Source organism: Mesoplodon bidens, assembly GCF_964165515.1.
Source record: "Mesoplodon bidens genome assembly, chromosome: 7".
Taxonomy (NCBI): Eukaryota; Metazoa; Chordata; class Mammalia; order Artiodactyla; family Ziphiidae; genus Mesoplodon; species Mesoplodon bidens.
The window spans coordinates 24872403-24892341 of NC_138164.1; the positions used below are offsets into that span (position 1 = coordinate 24872403).

The window sequence follows — 19939 nt, forward strand, 5'->3', positions numbered from 1 at the left end:
GATCGAGGGACAGAAACCTGTTTGACCGTGTCCATTTGGGGAGCTACCCCAAATAAACTGCACTAACAACCTTTGCTATGCCCCGCAAAAAGTCAACCTAATTTTCACTGTAACGGAGAGCAAGCCCTCCACTGGTCAAAGACTCTTGGCAGAGAAAGAGGCACTAAACACTCTGGGAGGCGAAGGGGATTGTGGGAACGCCGGTCATCTCCCCGCAGGCTCATGGGAAATGTAGTGCAGTTTTCTCCAACATGGCTGCGCCCAGGAGAGTTGACGTACTTGTACCCTCTGCGGCTTCTTGGGATAGAGAGGGAGAAGCTGCCGAAGGAGAGAGCACCCGCGTGGTGAGAACCCAGCCTGAGTCAAGGCGGAGGTTTGTGGCACTTCTTATTGGCGGGCATGATGGATGCAAATCGCCGCTTTCTCTTGTTGGCCTCTTCCGGTCTCCTCTATCTGCCTCAAGAGCTTCGGACCTCACCAGGGAGAGGAGGGATGGTCCGTGGGCAGTAGGGTGTCTTTGCGTGGGGTGGTCCTGTCAGAGTTTGAGGTGCATGTGCTTGTATTTGTTGCGGGTGCTCACGTGGTGTCTGTGTCAATCTTCTGTTAATTTTGGGGTTGGAGACAGGCGGTTGCAGCCTGAGGAGTGTTGGTCAGTGGTGTTAGCTTCAGGTTTTTTTTTGACCCTGCCAATGCAGTGAAGAAAGGATGTTGCTGATGGTCTGGTAGCTTACAAAGCTGAATCTTCCTATGCTCTTTTTTGAGTAAAACCGGAGACCCCTGGGCTTCTGGTACTGTGAGCCTACAGTTTTGGCTGATTTCATTTAACAGATACTTGCTGAACTCTAGGCACTCAAGTTATGTGCCTTCCAGTAGGTCACAGCCTTCTGGGTGAGCCCAGCACACAAACAGGGAATTATAATATAACGTGAAAATTGCAGGGATAGAGATACACATTAGATATTAATGAAAACATTGAAGAGGGCCACCAAGCTCAGAATCCTGGCGAAGAGGTTTAGGAGGTAAGATGGCAAGTTTAATAAGTTTAGGCTTACTCAGTAAGGGTTTATTGAGTAACTGCTAGGTGCTAGGTTCTGCTCTACGTGCTGAGTGCTACAGGGTGAACAATACAGACAAAAAAAATCTCTACTTTCTTTTTTTCTTATTTCTTATTTATTTATTTATTTAATTTATTTTTGGCTGCTCGGGTGAGGCACGTGGGATCATTGTTGAGGCCTGCGGGATCTTTCTTTGTCACGTGAGCTTCTCTCTAGTTGTGGCGCGCCGGCTCCAGGGTGCGTGGGCCCTGTAGTTTTCCTCACGAGGGCTCTAGTTGAAGCACGCGAGCTCAGTAGTTGTGGCGTGAGGGCTTAGTTGCCCTGCGGCTTGTGGGATCTTAGTTGCCCCGCCAGGGATTGAACCCTCGTTCCCTGCATTGTAAGGTGGATTCTTTACCACTGGACCACGAGGGAAGTCCTAGAATCTCTACTTTCATAGAGCTTACTTTCTAGTAAGTTAAAGGAGGAAGACAGAATTAACACAATTACTGAGGGCATTAGAAAATATAGAGTAGGTATTCTTCAAAGAATTAAAATGAGGTGATATGACAAGTGATGAATCAATTTTTTCTAATCATTAAAAAATTTTTTTAAATAGGTAATGCAATTTGAATAGCTGCTAAATTCAAAACTTACAAAAGAGGAGCTTCTCATTCCTGTACCTACTCTACCTGTTTTCCCTTCCTGGTGGCAACCCATATCACTGATATCTTGTATGTCCTAGAAACCTGTATGTATAATTTGTATACCTATACTGTACTTTATAACTAGGGCTCATTTGATAGGAATTGAAGTTGTTTCCAATCTTTGCTATTAATTAAATTTAATTTACATACAAGCACAGGAACATTTGTGTATACTGCTTGGTTCATTTAGGCTGTCTTATTTAAGGAGAGCATAGACACACATATTACTATTACCATTTAGGCAATATCCAATAGGATGTGTTGGGGTTAAACTTACTAACAGAGCAGATGTGATTTCTAAACCCTTATTATCCTATGGAGAGTGTGCTTAGGCTGGACTCAGCATGGCTGGTATTCTAATAAATAGTGACCTGGCTCCTGTAACATCCCATAATAGTCCCATAACATGGCAAAGAGCATGCAAGCCTTTGTGCAGTAGTGGAAATCCCTTGGCCAGGGAAGTGGCCTTGTTAGAAAGGGGCACCTCCACATCTCAGCAGCTGGTATCAGCCTATTCCTTGGTGAGGTGACTCGACTGGTCTTTCTTCACATGTAGTAATATTGCCTCACTGAGGGAAGGAGAAGGGAAAGGGGATGACAGAAATGTGATTATGAGGCTCCATCTACTGGTGCTGGACTCTAAGTGTCAGACTTAAAAAAACGTATTCAGCATCTTTTTTCTTATTTCTTCCACTTTGCAGTCTTTGCTCATGTAACATATTTAGAAAAAAATTCTTAGTAGATTCATCCCTGTTCTTCAGTGCTAACTGCAAAAATGATGATCTTGGAATGGAGTGGCAATAAGATAATTCCTTTGAGGGCCCTCAGCTTTTCTTGGTCTTCTTAAACAAGTCTTATCTGGCTCTTCTGGAAATTAACAGTAATTTAGTAATAGACATATTTAATACTTTTAACAAAGTTATGAGATAGTGTCAAAGAATAACACAGCCAGACATTAGTTAAAGCAGTGAAAACAGACTTTATTTAGTAATTATTGACAGTAGGAGAAAGAGCTAAACTCCATTCCAATTTGTGTGGGAGTGATTAGGATGTGTGTGTGGGGGTGCTCAGTAGAGTCGGAGAAGTAAAAAATTATAAAGGGTGGGTCAGTGTAAATGCAGTTAGGCCAGCTGGCAGTTATCAAAGTTAGGATTCCATCCTGTCACAGAGACTGAGAGACAGAGGCCCTGTCCTTCCTGACGATTACATTTCAAAGGGGGAATTCCCTGACAGTCCAGTGGTTAGGACTCCGTGCTTTCACTCGGAGGGCACAGGTTCAATCCCTGGTGGGAGAACTAAGATCTTGCAAGCCGCATGATGCTGCAAAAAAAACAAACAAAGTACAAAACATTTCAAAGGAATGGTTCTCAGGTCCTTGAGAGAGACATGTCTGAGTTGCAGGAGATACATGTTCACAATTGTAAGCTGTTTTTTTTTTTTTTTTTTTGCGGTACGCGGGCCTCTCACTGTTGTGGCCTCTCCTGCTGCGGAGCACAGGCTCCAGACGCGCAGGCCCAGCGGCCATGGCTCACGGGTGCAGCCGCTCCGCGGCATGTGGGATCCTCACGGACCGGGGCACGAACCCGTGTCCCCTGCATCGGCAGGCGGACTCTCAACCACTGCGCCACCAGGGAAGCCCTGTAAGCTGAGTTTTTTTAAGCAATTTTATTTAATTAATTTATTTTTTGTCTGAATTGGGTCTTCACTGCTGCCTGCGGGCTTTCTTTCTAGTTGTGGCGAACGGGGGCTACTCTTGGTTGTGGTGCTTGGGCTTCTCACTGTGGTGGCTTCTCTTGTTGTGGAGCACGGGCTCTAGGTGCGCAGGCTTCAGTAGTTGTGGCATGAGGGCTCAGTAGTTGTGGCTCGCGGGCTCTAGAGCGCAGGCTCAGTAGTCGTGGCGCATGGACTTAGTTGCTCTGCAGCATGTGGGATCTTCCCGGATCAGGTCTTGAACCCATGTCCCCTGCATTGGCTGGAGGATTCTTAACCACTGTGCCACCAGGGAAGTCCCGTAAGCCGTTTTTAATAAGTGCTTTAAAAAAGAAGGGAGGTCAGGGGCCTATTGTTAGGAGATGTTAGAACAAATAGTAAAATATCCAGGCAGCATTTTAAGTTTTCTCAGGCAGCCATTTTAATGGGGAGCTGGGGTCATCCTAGGGTATGAGCTAGAGTTTGGTGAAGTTTTTTAGTGCAGGGTTTGGATGGAGTTATGTGCCAAGAATAGGCACTATTTTTCCTGTTTTATAGGTGAAGAAACCTAAGCACAGAAATAAGTAAGTAACTCGCACAGGGTCATATAGCTAGTAAATTGTAAACCTGAGGTTTGAACCTAGAACCTGGACCCCTAAACACTGTGTTATACTGTCTCAAAAAACTGAAGGAGGCTCTGGGGAAACAAAAATATTATTTAATTCTTGTCATCAAAGAGCTCATAGTCCAGTGGAAGGGGACAAACATTAGAACAAATAATTATAATTAGTGCAATGTTAAAAATACATATTCAGCTGTCCCCTTCCTGTGTAACGATGACTCCTAAAGCTTTCTCTCTAACCTCATTTCTTCTCATTTTGCCACTTTATGTTTTTCATCTGCCAGCCAGACATTGCAACTGTGTATCTTAACAGTACTTCAAACATATTATATCCTAAATCTGACTTATCACCTCCCTTACTGAGCAGCTCTTCCTGACCCTCTTCTGACTTTCCAGTTTTGGAATGACATCACTAGCCCCTCAGTCACTCAGGCTCTGTCCTGTTAGTAACTGATCTCTGATTCTTCTCTCCCTCATGTCCGAGTAGTCATCAGGGCTACTGATTATTCTTGAACTTTTCTTTTGCCTTCTCCCCTTCTCTCCCTATTTCCTTTCTTCCTACAGCCTTCACCCTAGATCAGGCCAGCATTTCTACTTGTTAAGCAGGGTCATTGCAAGTCCTTTTGCCTCTCATTTCCCTATTGTGCTGTCCAGCCAGCCTGTTTTACTGGCCTTACCTCCTATCACATGTGCTCCATGTATTAGTTAAACTGGATTACTGGCCGTTCTTTCAATAGTCTCAGCATTTTTCTCTATACATAAAGATTAATAATTAGAGTTTTGACTGTTTGAGAGCTGTTTTGGCATATGATTTTTTAAAATATATTTATTTATTTTATTTATTTTGGGCTGCATTGGGTCTTCATTGCTGCGCGCAGGCTTTCTCTAGTTGCGGTGAGCGGGGGTTACTCTTCGTTGAGGCATGCGGGCTTTTCATTGTGGTGGCTTGTCTTGTTGCAGAGCACGGACTCTAGGGGCGCGGGCTTCAGTAGTTGTGGCACGTAGGCTCAGTAGTTGTGGCTCGTGGGCTCTAGAGTGTAGGCTCTAGAGTTGTGGCATACGGGCTTAGTTGCTCTGCGGCATGTGGGATCTTCCAGGACCAGGGCTCAAACCTGTGTTCCCTGCATTGGCAGGCGGATTCTTAGCCACTGCGCCACCAGGGAAGTCCCTGGAATATGATTTTATTTAACTTCTTAAACTTATTTCATTTGCTAACTTTGAAGACTTTCAAGTGGGTGAAGAGTGGAATCGGTGGATCAGCCAACATTCTCTGCTCTAAAAAATTATGTCTTCTACTCACTGTCTTTGCCAAACACATCTATTTCTGTTTTTAGCTTCTGTTCTTTATTGCCTCACTGGATACCCTCCCTTCCATATGACTCTATATTTCTTGTCCTTTGATACTCAGCTCAAGTCCCCTTTTGTTTTGAAGTTCTCCCAAACTTTTCCAGTTGACATTGATCTTATCTTTTTTGTCTCTAATTTGTATCAGATCTAAAGACCATTAACACTTAATTATCTAATGACACGTCATATTCTTTCATTGTTTAATGTTTGTTTTCCTCAACTAACTTATAAACTGGTTGAAAGCATACACTATGTATTGTATTTGTATGCTGTAGAGTGCTGAGACCATAAGTAGGCATGTGTATATTCACTCATTATCATTTGTTTATCCCTTCAACAAATTTTTGTTGAGCACCTACTGTGTGCTGGCATTCCTTGGAGTTTACATCCTGATGGAGGAATTAAGCCAGCAAATTAATCATCACAAATTGTGTTAAGTTCTGTGAACAAAATAAAATAGACTTCTATAATAAAGCATGATGTAGGGTGCTGATTTGGATAGTGCAAAGACCTTTTTTGGAATAGCACTCAGTAACTACTTGCTGATTGACATATTTCAAAGAAAATGAAAACACAATTCTATGGGGTTCTTATACCTGTTATTTAAAAAATTATAGATACAAAAATATATAACATATAGCTTAAAAATAATAAAATAAACACCTAAACCACGACCTAGCTTAAATATTTTTGATGCCTCTATGTGTCCCTTTCATATCACAGTTCTCTCCTCCCCCCTGAAATAACTTCTCTCCTGAACTTTGTGTTTATCATTTCCTTGCATTATGCTATATATGTATTTCTAAACAACATATGGCTTACTTTTGGATTTTGAACTTTATACAATGGAATCATACTGTATATTCTTCTGTAAATTTTGTCTGTTTGTTTGTTTCTTCTTTTTTTCCTTTCCTAACATTATGTTGTGAGATTTGTTTGTGGCACATTTTACGTAGGACTTCATAAGTAAAGGGAACGCATATGGGAAAATAGCTCACTTAATAGCACTAAAGCATTGACGTGTTTTGTAGAACCTACCAGAGATGCTATTAGGTGTTCTTGCTTCTTTGTTACCTTCTTAAATATTCCTTTATTGTCCATGCATCTGTTTGTTCTCACTTCTCTTGGTTGGTGACAAGTATGGTAACCATTTAAAAATTATCACATAGAAATATTTATAAACTATAAAATACATGAATAGTATTATTATAACTGTTTCTTGGGACTCTTTAAGGTTGACATTTTATACTATTTTTTTTTTAAAGTATTGCCATGGACAGCAACCTCCAAAGTAATTACAAACTCAGTAAAACTGAGAAGAAGTTCTTAAGGAAACAGATTAAAGCCAGGCATACTTTGCTGAGACATGAAGGCATTGAGACAGTATCCTATGCCACTCAGGTGACCTAAAACTATTATTATCATTTGAATGTAAATGTATTGCCATGTTAGTGTGTTCTAAGTAATATTTGTTAATAATTGCTCAGAGAAGAAGGCTATAATTGTTCCATCATGTGTTACGATCTGTGTTAAATATACATATGATAGGACCTGCTAACTTTCTATTTGGGGACATAACCTAGTATAGTTTGAATTTCCACTGACTGTGTTGGTTGAACTAGAGGAAGTTGTAATTCTGTATTAATAACAATAACACTATACAACTGTTTACAGTTTACAAAGCATACTTATATTCATTATTATATTTAATTCCCTAGAAATCCTTATGAGGTAGATGGGAAAACTAAGGTTCTGAAAGGTTGTGACATGTCCATTGATATAAGGTGCTGAATAGAAACCTAAAGCTAGATCTTTTGTACCCTAATGCAGTCTTCTTTCTTCTATTCCTAACTCCATCTCTATTATAAAGTATTTGATTATATGCTGTGAAACATTTCTTATTTATGAGAGCTTATTTACAAAGCCTTTTTATTTTCTGATGGGCAATGATTAAATGATACATATGTATGTATGTATACATACCCCCCCCACCCCCCACCCCCCTTCCACACACACACACACACACACACACACACACACACACACACACACACACACACACACACACACACTCTTCCTGGGCTATGAATGAGAAGAACTTATTTTAACTCTTAGCTTCTCCACGTATTTGTACATGAGCAGTACCCTTTGACCTCAGCTTTCTTCATTTGTAAGGACATAGTATTACATACTTTTTATTCCATTGGATTGTTACATTCTAAAGAGAACACGTATATGATAGTACTTCTTAGTCATTAAAATACCACATGAATGTAAAGTATTCTTATCATATTCTTTCTGGTTCTAAAGATATAGGATAACAGTAGTAAGGCAGCTTAGCTAGCATCTAACTGAGGACCAAAGACATACAATTTAGGAGGTGAAGCTGGGATTAAAATTTAGACCTCTTGATTCTCAGACCAGTACCCTTCTCTAATGCTTTTTCTGTCTTCTGTACTGCATCATAGTTTAGGAATGAGTGCTCTATTTAGGGAGATTTAATATTAGCAGGTAAAAGGCCCAAACTTAGATTTTCTTAAATATTAATAACTTCAGGCCCTCTCACCCATGGCATCCACGCACAGCGTGCCTCACGTCCAGGTTCCTGCACTGTTCCCTTGCGGCCATGAGACGCTGGGTGCTCCTTCTGCTCTTGCCACCTGTGCTGGCCACGCTGGGGGCTCGGGGGCTCCGTGACCGATGAAATACAGTGTAACGTGATGAGGCAAGCTGCCTGTGGCGGGAGATGCATTCCTGTGGCCTGGCTCTGCAACGGAGGGCAGGAGTGCCTGGATGGGGCGGACGAGCAGTGTGCTTTGCAGGTGCGAAATCTTCATCAAGTGCTAATCACTGAAGAAACACTTGTAAGGTATCATCCAAAAAACCAGCATCATAGAGGACTTTTCCTTTCTTGAAGTACACCTTCAATAAAAGCACATATACATGAAAAAAAAAAACCCAAATAACTTCAGAGAATTTAAACCAAATCCCTCAAAAAAGGATGGAGTAGATAATAGATTAGAATTAATGTCTGCACACACTTCCTGCCAAGACCCACTGAGGCTGTGAGGCATTCAGAAGATTTATGACATACCCTATTTTCATCAATTCTCAAGCATAACTGGCTTTTTTTCCCCTTACAGGGGTTGTGAAGACAAGTGGTAAGAAAAGAAATGGGTTAAGTTTCTTTGCTGCCTCTGAAACTTGTTTCTGGTTGAGGTTGACTTTTTTCTTCAGATCTCTAGAAGCTTTAATCTCACCTTCATGGCTTCCAAAGTGTCATTTTATTTGGACTTGATTATTTTTTTCTCCTCAGTATTTTTAAAGGAAGAGAAAACAATTGTAGATGGACTTCCAATTATATATTATCTATCTAGGGGAGAACAAATGCTTTTTTCACTGTATAAGTACAGGTGCCTTTGTACAACTTTATAGTGATTGTTAGATTTTTCTAGAGCCATTATCCTCAGATTATCAGGACTGAAGATAACTTAAAGTCTGAATTCTCTTCTTCATATTACTGGAAAAATTGCTTGGCTGAACAACTATTTATTAAATTAAGCATTTCATTATATTATATAACTCACATGTAATAATAAATAAGTTCCTCCCTTCCCTCTACCATTGCACTCATTTTTGTGTGGTTTGCCTTTAGCATTGCCCACAAATCACTTGGATAGCATTTTTGAGGACCCTTAGTATTCCGCAAGTCACCTCTCACTGTTTTCCCCAATTCCTAGATGGGACAGTGGACCCTTGACATTTACAAAACCTTTGCAGTTCCTTAGATTTGGGAATATTGGAAATGTTTTTGTACTTATGGCTACATATGACCAAGCTATTCTGGTACTTTAATTTATAACTTCACTGAATGAGGTCCAGGACAAGCCATCTGAGACTAAATTTTATACCATATTTTATAGTATTGTATTAATGTGTTTATTAGTGTGTGTGTGTATACTTACATACATATAAAGTATTGGCTGCCCCATGAAAGAACAGAGCTTTACTTATCCAATTTTATAATAATTGTTTTATATACTTTTAAAACAGGGTTCTAGATATTCCCATTTTATGCATATGAAGCTAAAACATTATGTTCTACACTCCAGCTTCATATAAATCAGGTGTTGGCAGACTACTGTCTTCAGGTCAAATCTGGCTTGTGAGCTAAGGATGAGTTTTACATTTTTAAGGGTTGTTTAAAAATATAACAAGACTATGTGGCAGAGGCTTATATGACCTGTGAAGCTTAAAATATTTACTATCTGGCCCTTCTCAGAAAAGTTTTGCCAATGCCTGGTATAAATGATGAAACTGAAGAGCGTAGGCCATCAGTTGTTTACTTTCGTTATGCTACAGAGTTTAAAGATCTTAATGCTGTGTAGAATGTTTTTTAGGTACAAAGACTATAATGGCACTAGGCCATAAACATCAGAATAAAAATAGGAGACCTCCCCTACCTAATTCCTTGAGTAAAGCTGAACAGGATTGCAAATGACAGGAAGTAAGCATGATATTTACAAAGGAAAAAAATTTAATTGCAGAATGACTGAATAACCCACAAACAGAGGAAATTTTTCCTGTTTTATGTTCAATAGAACTTGTAATTGTTTTTTCTTCCAGCCAGTACCTTTACCTTTAGCTTTTAGTAAACATTGTATAATGGTTATATCAAAAAGTATGGATTCTGGAAACTGACAGAAGTAAATTTGAAACCCAGCTCCAACTAATCACCACCTTAACCTCATTTTTCTGATTTTTAGTTTCTTTCTGTATGAAGTGGGGCTTATATTACCCACTTTGTAGGATTGTTGTGAAGATTATGTTAATGAAGATTGAGTAGGTAAAAACATATAGCACAGTGTGTAGCAAAAAAGCAAGTATTATGTAAATCCTTGTTTCTTCTCTCTGCCTCCTCTTTCTGTTTCATTATGTTAAATTTATGAACAGTGAAAGTTATCTTTTAATTTGTATGTATATGGTCATTAAGAAATGAATATTTTACTGAAAAGGCTATTAAAAATCAGTATTATTTACAATATCTTATTTTTAAATTTCTTTAAAAAATAACAGGTTGATATCAATTGCTCATGTTACTTTCTTTTTTTGTTTTTTTTAGAGCCTGATTGTTGCCAATGGTGGTTTGGGTAACCGCGTGAGTAGGAACCAACTGCTCCCGGTGTTAGAGAAGTGTGGATTGGTGGATGCTCTCTTAATGCCACCTAATAAACCCTACTCATTTGTAAGATACAAAACTGTAGAAGAATCCAAGAAAGCCTATGATACTCTCAGTGGAAAAGAAATAGTGGATGACTTAGGACAAAAGATTATTCTGTACTTGAATTTTGTGGAAAAAGGTATATCATACAAGTATCTTTTTAAAAATGGTTTTTGCTTTTGTGTGAGTTTTCTTTTCATACCTCAGTTAGAAGTTTCAGTTATTGTGAAACAAAATTGAACGTCAGTTAAGCAACCCCTTTTTGTTTAACAAACATTCTTTAAGTGCCTAGTTTGTACAGGCATGGGACTAGTAGTTGAAGGGAGGTGATTTAGACATAGCTTACCAACCTAACAATATATTTATTATGTATGCATGTTATTTTGGAGCCCTGCTATCTAATTGTGTCTTTCAAAATTTATTGTTGAGGATTTAGATCACCAATTTATTTTACAGTGTCTACCCACAAGCTTTCAATTCATCACTTAGGAATTAATTGTGATCCAAATGATTATGTGCCAAGGTTCATGATTAAGGAGGAGCAGCTTTAGCTACCAAAGATCCCCAAAGCTTTAGAGTGGCGATGTCCAGTAGAACATTCTGTGATGATGGAAATATGTTCATATTTTATATCTGTACTGTCCAACACGATTGTTTGGTTTTTAAATTTAATTTTATTTAAATTAATTAAGTTAACTAATTTAAATAAGAGCTTTATAGACTGATTTACAGAATTGCTGCAGGGATTATTACATCTTTTCACCACTGAGCCATGGAAATAAGATACATTGAGATGAACTTAGACTTCTAATCTCCTCCTATTATATTCATTTGCCACCTATTTAGGCAATTAAAGAGTTTTGTTTAGATATGCTGGGAGTGGGTAGGTGAGTAGAATATGATCAGATTTATGCTTTATAAAATAAGGTTCAAAGGAAATTTTAACTCCTTTAAAGATATATTTTAGAAGTTATAATTCTCAGTGTCTATAGGTACTTAATTTTTAAAATTTCTTTAAAAAATTATTTATTTAAATTTATTTATTTTTGGCTGCAGTTGGGTCTTTGTTGCTGCACATGGGCTTTCTCTAGTTGTAGTGAGTGGGGGCTACTCTTCGTTGCTGTGCACGGGCTTCTCACTGTGGTGGCTTCTCTTGTCGTGGAGCGTGGGCTCTAGGCGTGCCGGCTTCAGTAGTTGTGGCACATGGGCTCAGTAGTTGTGGCTCGCGGGATCTAGAGCACAGGCTCAGTAGTTGTGGTGCACAGGCTTAGTTGCTCCGTGGCATGTGGGATCTTCCCGGACCAGGGATTGAGCCCATGGCCCCTGCATTGGCAGGCGGATTCTTAACCATTGCGCTACTGGGGAAATCCATATATGTACTTAATTTTAAATCTGACTTAAGCTTTCAGATTTTGAAAACTAGATTTTTTCGTATTTTGTGTTTGTGATCAGTTTTTGAAAATTGCATGCTTTAGGAATAAGTCTTTTTTTTTTTAATTGGGGTACAGTTGTTTTACAACGTTGTAGGAATAAGTCTTAGTCAAAAAATATTGTCCTTGGGTTTTCCCCCATTCAGCATGTTGAACACCGTAAGAAATTGCATGAAATGAGTTTTGGAGTGTTTTTTATTTGAAATCCTGTATTAGATCCAGATTTTTTTTTTTTTTTTTTTTTTTGCGGTACGCGTGCCTCTCACTGTTGTGGCCTCTCCCGTTGCGGAGCACAGGCTCCGGACGTGCAGGCTATGCGGCCATGGCTAATGGGCCCAGCCGCTCCACGGCATGTGGAATCTTCCGGGACCGGGGCACGAACCCGTGTCCCCTGCATCGGCAGGCAGACTCTCAATCACTGCGCCACCAGGGAAGCCCCCAGATGTATTTTTTTAATGTATTTTTTATTGAAGTATAGTTGATTTACGAAGTTGTGTTAGTGTCTGGTGTACAACAAAGTGATTCGGTTATATATATATATATATATATATATATATATATATATATATATATGTATGTATGTATGTATGTGTATATATATGGAAAAGAATATGAAAAAGAATATATATGTATGTATACATATATATTCTTTCTCATATTCTTTTCCATAATAGTTTACTACAGGATATTGAATATAGTTCCGTGTGCTATACAGTAGGACCTTGTTTATCCATTCTATATATAATAGTTTGCATCTGCTAATCCCAAACGCCCAAAACCATCCCTCTCCCACTGCCCACCCCCCTTGGCAACCAACCACAAGTGCATTCTCTATGTCTGTGAGCCTGTTTCATTTGTGTCATATTTTGGATTCCACATATAAGTGATATCATATGGTATTTGTCTTTCTCTTTCTCACTTACTTCCCTTAGTATTATAATCTCTAGGTGCTTCCATGTTGCTGCAAATGGCATTATTTCATTCTGTTTTATGGCTGAGTAGTATTCCAGTGTGTGTGTGTGTGTGTGTGTGTGTGTGTGTGTGTGTGTGTATTTACCACATCTTCTTTATCCATTCATCTGTCAGTGGACATTTATGTTGCTTCCATGTTTTGGCTATTGTAAATAGTGCTGCTATGAACATTGGGGTGCATGTATCTTTTTGAATTATAGTTTTGTCCTGATGTATGTCCAGGAGTGAGATTGCTGAGTCATATGACAACTCTATATTTAATTTTTTAAGAAACCACCATACTGTTGTTTTACACTCTTCTATTACTTGACCATAGGAGCAAAAATGAGTATTTAAATTTTTGTATTCAATATTTAGAATCTGGTTTGTTTATGGAGGTGCATACTGTAGATATTATGAGAAACCTTTTTTCTTAGTGAGATTTAAAAAGTGGCTTAATCATGTTCAAACAAAATATTTAAGTAAATACTGCCCTATTTGCTATTGGTAATTGCATTGGATAAAATGTACCATAATTTTTATCTTGGCCTTTATTTTTCTGTTTTTAATATGTTGTGTGCCTTTCAGCATTCTTATTTCTAAAAATAAGGTTTGGGGTTTTATGAACTGATAAATGGCTATTGGACAGAATTATTTGTCTATAAGAACTTTAAGTTTTGTATTTTGACTATTTTAATTTCATTTCCCACAGCACAGTGGAAAGAGTTGGGGCTTCAAGCCTTGCCTCCAGGCCTCATGGTAATAGAAGACATTATTTCTTCTGAGGATGAGAAAATGCTTTTGGAAAGTGTTAACTGGACAGAGGATACAGACAATCAAAATTGTAAGTAAAACTTTAAATCTGGTATTTAAAAGTTTCTGCAAAATGCCTTATCCTCCTTTGGTTTATTAAAACTCTATTTCCTCAAAATTACTGAAAGTACCCTGGATACAATGTTAGGTAAGTCATACCAACAATTCTTAAGAGCATTAATAATAAATAGCGTTTATATAGGTATCAATTTAAAACTCCAAACTGATTAATATTTATTAGTCAGCATTTGTGGAACTAACATTTATAAGCCATTTTATATACAGTTGGTTGTCTGTTCCGTATCCATGAATTCAGTCAACCATGGATTGAAAATATTTGGAAAAAAAAGCAAAATTCCAGAAAGTTCCAAAAAGCAAAACTTGAACTTGCCGCATGTTGGCAACTATTTACATAGCATTTACATTGTTATTTACAACTATTTTACATAGCATTTACATTGTACTAGGTATTGTAAGTAATCTAGAGATGATTTAAAGCATGCTGGAGGATGTGAAAGTTGTATGTAGGTTACATGCAAATACTGCACTATTTTATGTAAGAGACTTTATCGTCCTTGGATTTTAGTATGTGAGGGAACCAATCCCCCAAGGATAGCCAGGGACAACCCTATATTGTCTTATTTGGTTCTCTCTACCCTAAGACAAATTTCCTATGAGGAATCAGCAGTTCAGTAACATATCATTATAATGTAGTAAGAACCTCCTGGAGAAATTTACAAATTAGTCACTTTGACTCTTTTCCAGATCATTAGCAATCTTGTGAGTGGCAGTGGACATGTTTAGCTCTTTCAGATTGACTGGGTAAAACCCTTAAAAGTTTGTTTCAATTTTAGACTTAAAAGAATAGCAGCTATGAGGTAGAATGTTTCATTTTACTAAAGACAATAATTTAGCAAGTTAACAAAAGTTACCATTACTAAACCAATCCTTATTCATAAAGTTGACTTTGAAATATATGAGGAATGAAATTCTTTTTCTCCTAAATAGTTTACTTTCTTCTCTTCATACAGTTCAAAAATCCTTAAAACACAGAAGAGTAAAGCATTTTGGCTACGAATTCCACTATGAGAACAACCATGTAGATAAAGATAAGCCATTACCTGGGGGTAAGTAATTGTTGTGTTTTTTTTATACATTAAAAAAATTTTTTTAATTTATTTAATTTATTTATTTTTGGCTGCATTGGGTCTTCATTGCTGCACACAGGCTTTCTCTAGTTGTGGCGAGTTGGGGCTACTCTTTGTTGTGGCTTCTCATTGCGGTGGCTTCTCTTGTTGCGGAACATGGGCTCTAGGTGCATAGGCTTCACTAGTTGTGGCACGTGGGCTCAGTAGTTGTGGCTTGTGGGCTCTAGAGCGCTGGCTCAGTAGTTGTGACACACAGGCTTAGTTGCTCCGTGGCATGTGGGATCTTCCTGGACCAGGGGTCGAACCCATGTCCCCTGCATTGGCAGGCAGATTCTTAACCACTGCACCACCAGGGAAACCCAGTAACTGTTAATAATAAGGGCTGGTACAGAAAAAAAAAATAATATTAGGATATCATGGTTGAGATTATTTTTCATTTGTCATTTGTAGGTAAACTTATGAAACAGTTGATTAAATTTAAACCATTTTAATTAACTAAATAGTATAGTTTTGTGTTAAAAATGTTATACATACAAATAAAGCTAAATTTAATTTCTCTTGAACACTATCCATACTCCCATACTCCTCTTCAGAAGTAGTACCATTAACAGTTTAGTGTATACTATTTCAATCCTTATAAATGAGTTTACATCCAAATAACCTGTAAACGTATATAGGTGTTAACACATAGTATTACATTGTATGGTATAAATTGTATATTCATATATTACCACATTATCACAGAATGTCTTAGAGATCTTATATAGGTTTTCATTTTATTGAATGTTCAATAATAGCTTATTCAGTTAATTTCCTTTTGCTAGACATTTAGGTTATTTATAGTTTTTAGCTTTTACAAGTTGTGCTGCAGTGAATATCTTTGTATACACCTCTTTATGCATTAAAGCAAGAGTTGCTCAAGAGAAACTACTAAATTAGAATTGTGTCAGAGTTATGTTCATTTAAAAATGTCAATAGACACTGACAAATTGCACCCTAAAAAATCTATACCAACATACTCTCACGAAGTGTGTACCTCCTTCCCCCTACCCCTAGCAGCATGTGATATTGTAAAACTTTTAACTTTATAATCACCTGATTACTAGTGAGGTTCGCCATTTTTATTTCCTTTTCTGTGAATTCTTTTTCATCTTCTTTACCAGTTTTTTCTAATGGGTGGTCAAATATATTAATAAGAATTTACTATATAATCAGGATATTAATACTTTGTTAGAATTCTTTGTTGGTGTTAAATTTATCTGTATTTTTATGACTTTCATCTTATTTAAAGATTGCCTTTGCCTCATGAAATAACATTTATGACTCCAATAAAAATAAGTTAGTTCCACTTTGAAAAGCATGTTTTTTAAAGAGAAATAATTTAAAATAATTAAATTTAAAGTAAATTAATAATTTAAAATAACAAAAAAGAAAGTGGTCAGGCTAATTTTCAGTACATAATATAGTAAATTTTATAATCTTATTTCTGTTTTACAAAATACCAAAATTATTGTCTGAAAAATTGTTCTTTTGTACATCTTATTTGACAAAATCAATAAAATAACTTTAGAAGATTCTTAATATTTTGTTTTTATTTTACTTTGCTTGTGAGTTTACTGTTATGTTTGGATCTGACCACTGAACTAAAAGCTGTGTGATTTTTATCATAGTGACTATTTTTTCATTCTTGGGTAAAACATGCAAAGTAAATATTTTAATATGTTTCACCTTTATGATTACTGGTTTCAGGTCTTCCGGACATTTGTGGTAGCATTTTGGAGAAATGGTTGAAGGAAGGTTTCATTAAACATAAACCTGATCAACTGACTGTTAACCAGTATGAACCTGGGCATGGTGAATATTTCTTCTTCTAAAATTCCAGTCATATATTTCATAACTAAGGGGGTTATATAACTCTCTAAGATCAAAGATAGTATTTTTTAGCTTGAACCCACTCTTAATTTGCTTATGTTTGTTACCTCTGTTGATTTCAATCCATTTGCAATTCTATACTAAGTCTCTTGAGGAATTTGCATCTCTAAGTGTAAACAAACACAGTTGCTATTTGTGATTTTCTTTTGTTCTCCCTCAACATTTTTTTTTAGAGAGGGAGAAGATTGCTTTAAAAACAAAGGAGGCATGTAAAATGGAAGAAATCAAATAATTTACACGTACATAGAAGAAGGCTAACTGGTTGGATCATCATGCTCTTCTTTCTCTTCTGTTGAGAATGTGGAAGACAATTCTAGGATGACATTTTAGTAAAAAATCTTTAGGTTATTGATTTTTTGCACTTGTTAGCAGCATCTTCGTCTGATATTTGTACTAATCAAATGATATTGAGGGTTTTATTAATGGCAGGAGTTGTGGGTTTTTTTCCTTCTCTGCATTTATCAGGATGTTTTATGATAGCTTATTTACCTATCAGTCTTTCCATTGGTCTATAAGCTCCTTGAGGACAGAGATTGTGTCTTACTAGCTTTAGGTACTCTCACCATGTAGCAAAGTTCCTTGCGAGTAAGAGATACTCATTTAACATAGCTTGAGAAACTGGTGGAAGAAGCCATATCTTAATTATTGATAAGATTAGTCTTCACACCTGGCTGTTGTTTTTGTTCTACAAGTACTTGGGAATCCAGTATTCAGAGGTCAAAATGACTTTGTTAGTTATCTTTCACACTTCCTCTTGGGCTGGGATTGAGTAAATGTTCTAGGTAAGGAGTGACTCTCAAATCTTGATTTTACAGTCAGATCACAATGGTGCTTTAACATGAAGTTATATTTTTAGTTTAGACTTAGTTTAATTTTATTCACATTCACCTTAAATGTTTCCTTTTAACTAAAATTACAGTACATTCCAGTTTATCAAATGATGTTTTCACTGTAATACTGTGAGGCTATATTTAGAGTTGTCTTAAATCTACTAAAAGGAAAAATGAAGTGACCTGTTATCCTGTCTTCTATCTCAGGAATTCCTGCTCATGTTGACACACATTCTGCGTTTGAGGATGAGATCCTTTCTCTCAGTTTGGGGTCAGAGGTAAATATTCAAACATTTTTATTAGCTATCAACAAATGCCTTACCTTATACAATGCCCTTTTCATAGGATTTCTCACATTTCTTAATCCAAGTGAATTAAGATTTAAAAATGAAATGTAAAGGCACCATTAACAGTTTCATTTCTTACAGACTGTGAAATTATCACAGTCTCTTCTTTTAGGTGTCCAAAGTTTTATCTATCATTTCATCAGATGCCAGGAAAAGTCCTGTAAGTTAATTTTTACACATTTTACTTTTAGAAGTTAAATAAAATCCAGACTTCCATTTTGCAATAATTTACTGTAGCAGCATTACCATCTAGTGGCTAAAGATAGTAGCTGCAGGCTATAGATAAAAGAAACAAAACTAAAATGTAAGTGCCTGGAATTGTGACAAACTTTTTCACGTATATGGTTCAGTCCCTTCCACAACTTTGAGTAGTAGAGGGTAATGCCCTTATCTTTACAAATGAAGAACAAGAGGTTCATGTTTATTCATTGACTTGTTTTTAATAGCTGTACTTTATTTGAACTGCTAAAGAGGCTATCAAAAGTGTGATTTAAAGCAATCCTTGGAAACTGCAGATAGAATTTTAGATAGAAATCAACTTAAAAGCTTTTGTACAGCAAAGGAAACCATAAAACGAAAAGACAACCTCAGAATGGGAGGAAATATTTGCAAATGAAACAACGGACAAAGGATTAATCTCCAAAATATACAAACAGTTCATGCAGCTCAATATCAAAACAAAACAACCCAATTAAAAAATGGGCAGAAGACCTAAATAGACATTTCACCAAAGAAGACATACAGATGGCCAAGAGGCACTTGAAAACATGCTAAACATCTCTAATTACTAGAGAAATGCAAATCAGAACTACAATGCGGTATCACCTTACCCTGGTTAGAATGGCCATCATCAAAAAATCTACAAGCAATAAACGCTGGAGAGGGTGTGGAGAAAAGGGAACCCTTTTGCACTGTTGGTGGGAATGTAAACTGATACAGCCACTGTGGAGAACAGTATGGAGGTTCCTTAAAAACCTAAAAATAGAACTATCATATGATCCAACAATCCCACTACTGGGCATATACCCTGAGAAAACCATAATTGAAAAGGACACATGTACCCCAATGTTCATTGCAGCACTGTTTACAGTAGCTAGGACATGGAAACAACCAAAATGTCCAATGACATTTTGAGATGTGATACATATGTACAATGGAATATTATTCAGCCATAAAAAGGAACGAAATTGGGTAATTTGCAGAGATGTGGATGGACCTAGAGTCTGTCATACAGAGTGAAGTAAGCCAGAAAGAAAAACAATTATCGTATATTAACGCATATATGTAGAATCTAGAAAAACGGTACAGATGAACCTATTTGCAGGGCAGGAATAGAGATGTAGACATAGAGAACGGACATGTGTTCATGGCGGGGGAGGAGAACATGGGAAGAATTGGGAGGTTAGGTTTGACATAAATACACTACCATGTGTAAAATAGATAGCTATTGGGAACCTGCTGTATAGCTCAAGGAGCTCAGCTCGGTGTTCTGTGGTGACCTAGATGGGTGGGATGGGGGTGTTGGGAGGGAGGTCCAAGAGGGAGGAGAGGACTTCCCTGATGGCTCAGTGGTTAACAGTCTGCCTGCCAATGCAGGGGACATGGGTTCGAGCCCTGGTCTGGGAAGATCCCACATGCTGTGGAGCAGCTGGGCCCGTGCGCCACAACTACTGAGCCTGCGTGCTGCAATTACTGAAGCCTGCACGCCTAGAGCGCGTGCTCCACAACAAGAGAAGCCACTGCAATGAGAAGCCCGTGTACCGCAACGAAGAGTAGCCCCCGTTTGCCGCAACTAGAGAAAGCCCGCACGCAACAACGAAGACCCAATGCAGCCAAAAATAAATAAACAAAATAAATAAATAAATTTA

The 19939-nt window shown here is 37.6% G+C and overlaps 1 protein-coding gene across 2 annotated transcripts in view; it reads left to right on the plus strand.

Moving 5' to 3' along the window:
• Positions 1-251: 251 nt before the first annotated feature.
• ALKBH8 (alkB homolog 8, tRNA methyltransferase) overlaps positions 252-19939 on the plus strand; it is a gene marked incomplete at its 5' end in the record, with an annotated part of 70435 nt that continues 50747 nt past the window's right edge. Inside the window, 7 exons of one of the 2 annotated variants that reach the window (XM_081240452.1) lie at positions 252-373; positions 6665-6800; positions 10522-10759; positions 13714-13845; positions 14846-14941; positions 16712-16816; positions 17932-18002. In XM_081240452.1, coding sequence (XP_081096578.1) covers positions 252-373; positions 6665-6800; positions 10522-10759; positions 13714-13845; positions 14846-14941; positions 16712-16816; positions 17932-18002 — 900 coding nt within the window. The remainder of the gene's footprint in view (positions 374-6664; positions 6801-10521; positions 10760-13713; positions 13846-14845; positions 14942-16711; positions 16817-17931; positions 18003-19939) is intronic. The other variant, XM_081240453.1, reaches the window with a different exon arrangement.